This window comes from Triticum aestivum, chromosome 6D, assembly GCF_018294505.1.
Source record: "Triticum aestivum cultivar Chinese Spring chromosome 6D, IWGSC CS RefSeq v2.1, whole genome shotgun sequence".
NCBI classification, from domain to species: Eukaryota; Viridiplantae; Streptophyta; class Magnoliopsida; order Poales; family Poaceae; genus Triticum; species Triticum aestivum.
This window is the reverse complement of record NC_057811.1, coordinates 108,607,464-108,619,216: the sequence shown is the minus strand read 5'-3', so window position 1 is coordinate 108,619,216 and position 11,753 is coordinate 108,607,464. Positions and strand designations below refer to the sequence as shown.

Genomic DNA, 11,753 nt, shown 5'->3' with positions numbered 1-11,753 from the left:
TCGACTCACAACTGGGGGGGCATATGTTTGTATGAACCCAGTTGAAAGTCAACCATCGATTCGCAACTAAAGGGGGTATATGTTTGTAGGGGCCCAATTGCAAGTCAATCATCGACTCGCAACTGAGACGAGCCGTACTTTTTTGTAGTTGCCCCAGTTGCAAGTCAACCATCGACTCACAACTAGGGAGGCGTATGTTTGTAGCGGCCCCAGTTGCAGGTCAGCCATCGACTGGCAACTGGGACATGTCGTACTTTTTTGTAGTGGCCCCATTTGCATGTCAACATCGAATCGCAACTAGGGGGGACATATGTTTTTGGGTTTTTAGGGGCCCAGTTGCAACTCAACCATTGACTCGCAACTAGGGGGCTTATGTTTGTAGGGGCCCAGTTACAAGTAAACCAACGACTCGCAACTAGGGTGTGTGTATGTTTATAGGGGGGCAGTACAAGTCAACCATCAACTCGCAACTAGGGGGGCGTATGTTTGTTGGGGGCAAGTTGCAAGTCAACCATCGACTCTCAACTAGGACGTGTCGTACTTTTTTGTAGTGGCCCCAGTTGCATGTCAGCCATCAACTCGCAATCAGGGGGTGTATGTTTGTAGAGGGGCAATTGCATGTTAACCATCGACTCGCAACTAGGCGGGGCGTATGTTTGTAGGGCTCCAGTTGCAAGTCAACCATTGGCATGCAACTAGGGGACAATATGTTTGTAGGGGGCCAAGTCACAAGCCAACCATCTAATCGCAACTTGGGGGGGGGCGTTTGTTTGTAGGGGCCCAGTTGCAAGTCAACCATCGACTCGCACTAGGGGGCGTATGTTTGTAGGGGAGCAGTTGCAAGTCAACCATTGACTCTCAACTAGGACGTGTCGTATTTTTTTGTAGTGGCCCCAGTTGCATGTCAACCATCGACTCGCAACTAGGGGGGTGTATGTTTATGGGGGCCAATTGCATGTCAACCATCGACTCACAACTAGGGGGCGTATGTTTGTTGGGCCCTAGTTGCAAGTCAACCATTGACTCGCAACCAGTGGGCAATATGTTTGTAGGGGTCCGAGTTGCAAGTCAACCATCAACTCGCAACTTGGGGGACGTATGTTTGTAGGGGGGCTAGTTGCAAGTCAATCATCGGCTCGCAACTAGGGGTCGTATGTTTGTAGGGGCCAGTTGCAAGTCAACCATCAATTCACAACTAGGACGAATTATACTTTTTTGTAGTGTCCCCGGTTGCATGTCAACCATCGACTCGCAACTATGGAGGGCGTATGTTTGTAGGGGGCCCAGTTGCAAGTCAACCATCAATTCGCAACTAGGGGAGTGTAGGTTTGTAGGGCCCCCAGTTGCAAGTCAACCATCGACTCGCAACTAGGACGCATCGTACTTTTTGTAGTGGCCCTAGTTGCATGTTAACCATCGATTCACATCTAGGGGCGTATGTTTGTTTGTTTGTTCTCTTCATGGTTTTCCTGATTTATTCCTTTTCCCTTTTTTCTTCACATGATTTCATTTCCTTTTTACTTTTTTCATTTAGAAAACAAATTTGTAATTTTCTTTTTCTTATTCGTTTTTTCTGTTTCAAAAGGTATTTGGAATTTGAAAATTTCTTTTGTTTTTTCAAAAGCTATTTTGGTCAAAAATATCAAAATAAGTACACGTCTTTCAAAAAATGCTCGCAAGTTTAGAAAAAATGATCGTGTTTTAAAAAAAATTCAAATGTTTTAAAGAAAGTTCCCTTTTTAAAAATTGTTCACAAATGCTAATCATCTCTTGAGCTTTACACGTACTGGACTAAAGTACAAACTCTCACCTTGACTACATTCGTTTCTAAACCCAGGCATCTCACGTACGTTTCTTAGTTTGTCGTGTTCGATGCTAACAAAAGAAAGTGGCACGCAGGGTTCGCATCCTCAAACACAACGCTCTTGGGTGCGTACAATGGGCCGGCTCAGTGGCGAAGCCCTCCGCTGTATGCGGCAAGCTGGACAATCAAATAAAAAAATGAAAGAAGAAACAACGAAACAGCTAGAGGAAGTTGTCAATGAAAGGGCAACAAACATGGATGACATCATCTTAGATGTGACATAATTATGTCACATCCAGATGTGTCCTAGTGGCACCCAATAATATTTGCCTCAGAAGCAACCCTGTATGCATGGACCAAGTGCGATGGGCTTAATTTGAGGGTTAATTCTATGCATGTACTCCCTCCGTCCGGAAATACTTGTCATCAAAATGGACAAAAAATGATGTATCTAGAACTACAATACGTCTAGATACATCTTCTTTTATCCATTTTGATGACAAGTATTTTCGGACGGAGGGAGTACGATCAAAATAAGAATATAGGATAGATGTGATTTACGGAAGCATTATGAAAATAAATCGCAGTTAATTCATATCCAAACTAACCACCTAGACACGCTCCTCTATGCGTGGGTCTAGCTAGCAGATCGGACGCTTATCTTGCTTCTAATCCAATAGCCCACGACTAGTCTGATGGAATGCAAACAATCAACATTCTAATGCCTAGTGCTGCCCACCTTTAATTCATTTTGTCTCGTGTGCTTGGGGTGAGGCCATGCTCCCTGTCCAGCCTTAGGAGACATGCCTCAAATGGTCGAGTTCATCTATTTGCTTGTTGATAAGTTTGTCAACACATTTTGCATATTTATCAGCCAACTCAAAACAAGTGCCCTCTTCGTCCCATAATATAGGAAAGTTTTTCAATCTACGGAGGGAGTAACAAATAAGCCATCTCAATGTATAGAGCCAACATAGCACCAACACAAGCCAGCCTAATGTAGAGAGCCAACATGGCAACACAAAGGAACACGCAGGAGGCCCACATTGGTGGCCCCAACCACTAGTAACACATATAAAAATAACTTAAAGAACATGCAGACATTCCAACAGCTAAATAGAATGGGGGTTAAGGTAAACAATACTCTTCATTCCAGCACAAAATCAGTATGTAATAAAGGGCACATCCGTCCAGTGCTATATACTCCCTCCGTTCCAAAATAAGTGTCGCCAACTGGTCATCTTCCCCGGGATAGAAGCAAGCTCCGGACTGTAGTTTACCTGGATTCTTTTCATTTCACTTTCCCCATGACAGAAGCTAGCTCCATGTTGTCTGTCAGACTAGCACGACCATATAGCTTTAGCAAGGGGTGTTAACGCTTCAACAGCACCAAGCGGCCAGCTTGGCAAGCTACCAACAAAAAAGAAAGAACTTCAATAGCATCAAAGTTCCCCACGTTAACAGCAACCATAGATCTTCGCATGGAACGTGACTAATCAACATTGCCATGAGCCTAGAAAGCTGAATTTGTGGACCAATTCACCTTGACTGAGATGTTAGCAAGCTCATGCTTTATCTGTCGACTAGAACATCCGTAGAGCTCAGCTTTAAAAGAACGTCGGCGTTCAACATTACTGTTACCAAACCTGAACTTCAATATCATCATGTCACCGTGCGAGACAGCAAGCACAAACCTTCTCAAGCCACACGATTGATCAATAGAGCCATGGAAAAGCTGAATTTCTTCGTAGTCTTCCAAAACATAAACAAAGGACCGCAGAGATAAACTGAAACTACTATGCACCTCTGATATGACTACTTCTATTGTTGCTTCCACTGCTTGATCAACACATGCGAAAGACATGTCAACAGCACCACAATTGCCCTTAATGCGATGTTTGACTGGTTTCCATGATCTGCGGTCATGGCATGATATTGCTCCATCTATCAACTGCAGATCCTCCTCCTCTTGCCCTCCATTCTTGATCCTCATATCAAACTCTATTAAAACAGGGGAAACCAATTCGATGTTTCTCTTAGGTCCAGTCATTTGAATGGAAGAACCCTATAAAATTATTGTTGTTGTTAATTTATAGCTGTACATAGTAAACTAAGAAATATCCAAACTGGAAACTATCCTTACTAGCCATGTACGAACAATTGCAATAAATGCACGAATCCTAAACTCCTAGAAAGCAAACTAATTTGAGTTCTACAAACGAACATTAGTCAAGTACCAACCGTTAAAATAGATGGTCACATAAATCATAAACTCACATAAAAAAATGAGTTCTACAAATGAACGTTAGCCAATAACTCAGATAAATGATAGCATAAATCCTGAACTCTTGAAAAACCTACAAGTCTTGCCAAAAACTTGGCATGTGTACATGGCTATAATTCAAACAACAACACCTTACCAAAATAACGGGCATGCCCTTGATTTGGTCCTACAGCAAGCGATCACTTCTACCTCTTTTGACCATGGCCCACTTGTTATTCTCTGAAGCCAAATTCTCGTTGCAGCGGATTCATAGACTACAAAGTTGTATACTGTCCTAGGGCTTGTAATCTCCCAACGTACACCTTGGCTGCCTATGATTGCCAGAGGTATCCTGATAGCCAGCATGTTTGTTATTCAGATCTCCGCCTGATGTAATCCGTGCCATGGCCGCCAATTTGGTCGGTTCCTCATAATTAGAATGGAAGGTGTTCCGGCTAAAAAAAATGGCCATGCCCTTGATTTGGTCATGCTAAATGTTGGTTTGGCTAGTTGGGGCTCAGACCAAACACACCCTATGGAACTTAGGGTCAGCCACCTCTTTGGACACAATCGCCCATCTCACGACAAGGAGTCCCCATGACAACGTGATTGGAATCTCTAGAAACTAGTTGGGCGCCTAGGTCCAACTATCCAGGGCAACAAGTTAGAGATGTGCAAAACTTGGGGTCTTGTCCTATTAAACTTTGTCGGGCTGAAATAATGGCCAGAGCGTTGTGCTCGGCAGCGTCCCAAGGAAGCCATTGCCATCTGGGCGAAGATAGCGAGGCGAAGGATCAACTTGGGCGCCATGTGGAATACCTGTATTCCAAAGAACTCAAGGACCTAGAGCAGGAACAATGAATGCTTCAACCAATGATCACAAGGGATAACCGTCTCTAATTTGGTCAAGCTTCTCTAATGGCCTTGGTATTTTTACCTCTCTTTGGATGCATTTCAACCTAGATGACATCGTCCACCATATCAATGGGCAGTCGTACTAGCGTATCCTAGCGGCGTGTGTACAATATAAGCCGTATCGACTAGGTATGCGCAGGCCTTGAAGGCCCACAAGGATCATTACCGACCAAGGTGGCAAGGTGGTGTGCTAAGGATGTCTAGTAGTTATTTTTAGGGGAAAAGATGCCTTGTGGGTTACTTGTGATAGTTATGTGAGTTTTGCTTGTGAGTTATATGAGGAAAGGATGCCTTGTGGACAACCATTGATCCCGCGAGCCTGTGGACCTCCTTGATGTTTGTAGGTGAGACGTCATATTGAGGATCACTTTGATGTTCTTCGGGTTGGGTCGATCCCTTGTTATGAGACTAGGAAGCCAAAGATCTTACTTGCCTCCACACTGAAGATGCACTTGTCGGGGTTCAGCATAATTTTAAATTATGTAAGGTGTCGAAAGTTTGGACGATGTCTATAATTAGGTCTTCGCTCTTTTTTCATTTGTATTGTCTTCGATCTGAGTGTGTAAGGCTTCCTACACGGCGAACTCATACAAGCAAACAATGTTCTCCAACCCGAAGGGCCTTGTTTTGTAACAAAATGTGCCAAAGAGTGTGATAATGCTAATGTTGGGTACATCTTTCCTCTCAAACGAACCTAGTGATATCCAGAGTAAGCGTCCAAGAGGCATAAGTACTTACAGCAGAGCCAACGAACCGGTCTATGCAGGTGCTAAGAAGGAATCCTTATTGCGTCGTTTGGTGAGGCTAGTATAATCAAGCACATATGTAGTAAGCCACTCTCCTTCGGCACTAACACCGAATTGGATAGCCAGGCGGGTATAGGATAGGCTCAATGAGGTTAGGTGAAGGATAGGCTCAATGAAGTTTGGTGAAGGATAGGCTCGACGAAGTTTGCCTCGGCTTCTCAATTTCTCGATGTACCACCTTCTTTTGTTGGAGTTAAAATGCCTCGACTTCTGCTTGACGGGCCTAATGGGTTCGTCAAGGTCTAGCCCATATTCGGGCACTTTCCCAAGAATTCCGGGCATATCAACAGGTTGCTAGGCGAAAATATTCGCATTGTCCAGAAAAAGCTTTGAGCCCTTATCTTTTCGCTTTGGAGATGGATGAGGTACCAGGGATATACAAGGAGATATCCCATGGTGTATGCTCTTTGCGAATGATGTGGTGCTAGTCAATGATAGTCAGGCGGAGATTAATAGGAAGTTAGCTATGGAGACAAACCTTGGAATCGAAAGGTTTTAGACTAAGTAGAACTAAAACTGAGTACATGAGGTGCGGTTTCAGTACTACCAGGCACGAGGTTAGCCTTGATGGGCAAGTGGCACCTTAGAAGGACACCTTTTGATAACTGGGGTCAATGATGCAGAAGGATGGTGATATCGATGAAGATGTGAGCCATCGAGCCAAAGCCGGATGGATGAAGTGGCGCCAAGCTTCTGGCGTTCGCTGTGACAAGGGTGCCACAAAAGCTAAAAGGCAGGTTCTATAGGATGGCAATTCAATCCACGATGTTGTACGGCGTTTAGTGTTGGCCGACTAAAAGGCGACATGTTCAACGGTTAGGTGTAGTGGAGGTTGCATGTTTAGATGGATGTGTGGCCACACAAGGAAGGATCGGGTCCGAAATGATGATATACGGGATAGAGTTGGGGTAGCACCGATTGAAGAGAAGCCTGTCCAACATCGTATGAGATGGTTTGGACATATTCAACGCAAGCCTCCAGAAGCTCCAATGCACAGTGGGCAGCTAAAGCATGTTGAGAATGTCAAGAGAGGTCAGGGTAGACCGAACTTGACATGGGAGGAGTCCATAAAGAGAGATGTGAAGGACTGGAATATCACCAAGAACTAGTCATGGACAAGGGTGCGTGGAAGCTAGCTATCCATGTGATAGAACCATGAATTGGTTGCGAGATCTTATGGGTTTCAACTCTATCCTGCCCCAACTTGTTTGGGACTAAATGCTTTGTTGTTGTCCAGACAGAAGCTGATGAGCCGAATCACATTTAGGGGGGGGGGGGGTGGATCCAATTGTGGCAACCTCCTCAGGGTTGTCAACGCAAGTGTATCTCCTTGACTTCGTCTTGAGGGAGGACCGAGAGTTTAGGCTTGTAGCGGGATGGGGCTAACTCGTCGACTGGGCATGTGTGGTTGTCGATATGCCCGAACCGTCAGGTTTGCACAGTCGATGGTCCCGCTGGATGACCGGGGAACCAACTTCAAGCTTTGTCTATCACAATCCACCGCATGCACAAGGAACTATGGACTACGATGACGCCTTTTGGTCGCTAGCTTGGAACGACAAAAACGTAAGCGAGATGTGGCCAGCCTAGGAGGGCATTGTAAGGCATCTTAAAGTCAACAACTTCAAGAGAGCACTACTCCCTATGATAATTGACCCTGTTCCGGTCTATCTGAAATATAAGCTTATAAAGCAATGGTTATGTATCTATTAACTCTTTTAAGTGGATTCCTTCACATGTCACCTTATAGCGTCATAAAGAACTGCACCACTCATCTGTGGCTTGTGAATCGCCCCTGACACAAGTCTGTGGAACTATTCTAGGCCAGTTTGTCACGGATCGTCGGACTATCATCTGCTTGAGGTCCTTTTTTGATCATATTAGCCTTAAGGGAGCTCTCGCCACCGATCAAGACGTGATGAATGCTAAGCTGATCATAGACAATACAACCAAATGGTAGCGTCACAGGTAGGATTTGATATTAGAATAATTGAACTCGTCGAACAGAATATGCGCTTCGACCAATATGATCTAGGGGTCAAGGACTGCGGGTGAGCAACATGATGTTCCTGGTCACGACCTTAGTGGTTGTTTGGATAGCAAATGCGTTTGGTTATAGAAACGAGTTTTTACTTGATATTTAGCAAAACCAATTTTAATAATTTTTCTGTTAATAATCAATGTATAGAAGGCTATATTTGGGTTGGGAAGTGTGTTTGTCATTTAGATAATGATTCAGACTATTCTTGTTCTTCCGTGATCTTCTCATTCTCCCGTCAAATTTTGTTGGGGTACAAGTACAAGATAGTTGGTTGATCGATCTCATCGGACGGTCACATACACGCGCATATAGTCGAGCAAGCTGTTGGATTGATTCGATCCGCCATCTACCAAACGCACAAAATGACAGGCGCATACATGTACGCACATGTAGAGCCTAGCTATCGAGGGCAAGCAGTTGGATCAATTCAATCTGTCAGCTACAGAATGTCGCATACATGCACATGTAGAAGCTAGCTATCTAGGGCAACCAACTAGATCGATTTGATCTGCCGACTGTTGAACGCACGTGCGCAAATGCTCAAGGAGCTAACCTTGACGGTGGGAACGACTAGGACATACGGTGCAGAGGAAACTTCGACTAGAGGAGGGCGGCCTCGAGGTGCGGCACACCAGTGGGCCCGTCACCACTGTTGTCGGTCACCGGGACCTGCAGATTCTATTCTTTGGCTGATGAATGTGCCCAACAGGATCGGCGAGAGAGATATACCATGTTCTTAGAAATTATGGGTTTCAGATAATCCAGTTTTGCATATCTAAGAATTGGTTAGAGTAGCCAAATGTGATTTTAGTTTGTTAAACCGTCATTCCATTTTATAATTGGATTCTCTACATTCTAACCAAACAACCCCTTGGCATCCCTCCCTGTCTCACAACTCTCAACTGGACAAACCACCCCACAAGTGGTTAACATGCGGCAGACAAACCACCCCACAAGTGGTTAACATTTGGCGATCTGGGAGATTCGTCTTTCAATTCTTCAAGCTCCATATCGATGAGTCGCGAGAACTCTTGATAGTTAGCTCTTGCGTGGGAACAATTATCGTGGAGTTTGCATGAATTATCACAAGTTTGTTGCTTCCTTGGGATTCACTTCTGCATAAGTTGGATCCGACAATGCAATGCACCCGCGGTCGATGCCAACTGTAGTGTAATTTTGGTCGCTTCATAATGGTAAGGTAGTAGTACATGATTTATGTAATCATTGGAACATCACCTCATGTCAATAGGGGTGCCAGGACACAATTTAGCCAGGTTCCGTCCCCCTAGTCGGGAGTAATAGCACTACTCCCGCCTTGACTAATATGTGGAGAAGAGTACAAAAATGGTTACGAAGTGAATCCGACGAGTTCGTAAGCAACTCAGCGCTATGATCGTCGATCTAGGTGAGATGTGCCAGATCTGCTTGGTCCTTCTTGCGGGGGGTCTTGGACAACACAATATAGTCGTTAGATGGCGATGAGCTTCTCCTACATGTAGATGTCCTCGTCATATATGGGTAGGAGTCTAGACCGAGTACGAGCGAACTTCTAGCCCCTTTGCCAAGTAACCCGCAAAGGCTTCCCCATCCTAAACCTAAAGCATACACCTCCTTGACCGGTGATGCTCCGTTTGGGCCTCCATACTTCCACATGACGCGTGCATACGACAGTACGGCTACCCATTTGTCATCATCCTCCGACTCAACGGCGATTGTACCTTCCCCTCAAGGAAATCAGTATGGGGTTGTACCACACTCTTTCTCATAAGTTGCAGCAAGGAATGAGACCTCGGGTCAGAGTAACAAGCAAACACGCCCTCGGGTTGTACCACACTCTTCCTCATAAGTCTTGACAAGGAAATTTTGTGGTGATGAAGTAAACTAACAAGTAGCGACAATAAGTAGCGATATTGAGGGGAATGCAAACTCAAGTTGTTTCACGAGGGAAGGAGGAGAAGAAAAAATATGGAAGTAACACTATGGGTCGATGCTCTAGCTGGTAGGAACGCTAGAGTGATGACGAGTGGACGAACGTTGCAACACTCATTAAATAGTAGTATGCAGAATGAAAGGACATGACCACACAATACTGGTTGGACAAGTGGAAAACGGAAAGGACCAATTTACACGAAAGAGTATCTTTCACGATATGGCCATATGGGTAGGAAAGAAGAGATGCAAACCGAAGGAAATGAACCAAAGAGGTGCACGATGGTAGATAGAGACGAGGACGTTGACTCTTGTCATGAGGTAGTAAATAAATTAGCTCACTTAAGCTCATAAAAAATGCCTCTAGATTGATGTCTCAAGATATATTTAGCTAGTAAGATGATAACAACAGAACATTTTGGGAAGCAAGTAGGAATTAAACCGACCTATCAGTTGTTTAGTCTCCCTAGTAAGTAAACAGGCTATCACCCCTTGCCACTTCCATTGACCAAACGAGCCATATCATTATGGTACATTATGGTTATTTAAGTATGGTCATAATTACTGCGTCGAACCGTAAATTCATCATAATTTGGGATCACATGGGGCAAATAATAATTCTATTAGAAAAACTAAGGCGACAATTAATACAACATTTCCATTCTCTATCTTGCATACTAAATCCTCTATCCCAAGCTTTTACGATTTCAAATATATATATTTGTAACAAGCATCAAGAGTTGTATGTAGGTTGAACCTCATTTCTTCTATGCATGTAATAGGATTAAGCTTATAATATAAAATAACAATTATCAATGATTAAAGATAAGTTTAGAATTGTACCTTTTGTGTGATGATGGGATCATCCCTGCTATAATTAAGAACATAGTTACGCATGCCATCCCTATCATCCCGCACAGCTATATACCCATACAATTCTATGGGGTCATGGTTGATGGAACACTCGGCCAACGTCACTGAGAAAAATTGCAACATGTTGCATGGAAAATAAAGTTTTTTGATTGCCTTCGAGAAAATCATCGGCTCCAACCGAGCGTCACCAAAGATTACACAACATATAACAATTATTAGTTCATAGACTAGAGAAATTACATACAAAAAGAGTACACAATTAGTTGCCCCAAGTATTGTGCTAAGTTGCAGAGAACGGCTGCCTAAAGAATATAAGAACATTGTTGGTTAGCTCAATGTACGAGTGACAAAAATTACCAATGTGCTTCAAAAGACTCATCTAAGCAAGTTTATGATCCAAGAGTTTTCCAACAACAACAACAAAGCCTTTAGTCCCAAACAAGTTGGGGCAGGCTAGAGGTGAAACCCATAAGATCTCGCGGCCAACTCATGGCTCTGGCACCTGGATAGCAAGCTTCCATGCACCCCTGTCCATAGCTAGTTCTTTGGTGATACTCCAATCCTTCAGGTCTCTCTTAACGGACTCTTCCCATATCAAATTCGGTCTACCCCGGCCTCTCTTGACATTCTCCGCACGCTTTAGCCGTCCGCTATGCACTGGAGCTTCTGGAGGCCTGCGCTGAATATGCCCAAACCATCTCAGACGATGTTGGACAAGCTTCTCTTCAATTGATGCTACCCCAACTCTATCTCGTATATCATCATTCCGGACTCGACCCTTCCTCATGTGGCCACACATCCATCTCAACATACGCATCTCCGCCACACCTAACTGTTGAACATGTCGCCTTTTAGTCGGTCAACACTCAGCGCCATACAACATTGTGGGTCGAACCGACGTCCTGTAGAACTTGCCTTCTAGCTTTTGTGGCACTCTCTTGTCAGAGAGAATGCCAGAAGCTTGGCGCCACTTCATCCATCCGGCTTTGATTCGATGGTTCACATCTTCATCAATACCCCCATCCTCCTGCAGCATTCACCCCAAATATCGAAAGGTGTCCTTCTGAGGTACCACCTGCCCATCAAGGCTAACCTCCTCCTCCTCACACCTAGTAGTACTGA

General features: G+C 44.3%; 1 protein-coding gene across 2 annotated transcripts; it reads right to left on the bottom strand.

Moving 5' to 3' along the window:
• Positions 1-2,722: 2,722 nt before the first annotated feature.
• LOC123143917 (uncharacterized) lies at positions 2,723-11,208 on the bottom strand. Of its 2 annotated transcripts, XR_006471144.1 has the most exons (3): positions 10,602-11,207; positions 3,219-3,869; positions 2,726-2,995 (listed from the first exon to the last, which is right to left on the bottom strand). XR_006471144.1 is itself a non-coding variant. In XM_044562906.1 (2 exons), exons 1-2 carry the CDS (start codon positions 10,950-10,952, stop codon positions 3,318-3,320), a joined length of 903 nt encoding a protein of 300 aa, XP_044418841.1. In that variant the 5' UTR covers positions 10,953-11,208; the 3' UTR covers positions 2,723-3,317. The 2 variants fall into 2 exon arrangements, 1 of the variants encoding a protein (XP_044418841.1); XM_044562906.1 differs by having other exon boundaries at positions 2,723-3,869; positions 10,602-11,208.
• Positions 11,209-11,753: the final 545 nt, after the last annotated feature.

What these genes read in the sequence shown, in the direction of transcription:
- LOC123143917 (XM_044562906.1), bottom strand. Translation starts at nt 10,952, where the DNA reads ATGTTCTTATATTCTTTAGGCAGCCGTTCTCTGCAACTTAGCACAATA. An exon ending in ATCCCATCATCACACAAAAG is followed by an intron (nt 3,870 to 10,601) that starts GTACAATTCTAA and finishes ATAATTTTATAG; the next exon opens with GGTTCTTCCATTCAAATGAC.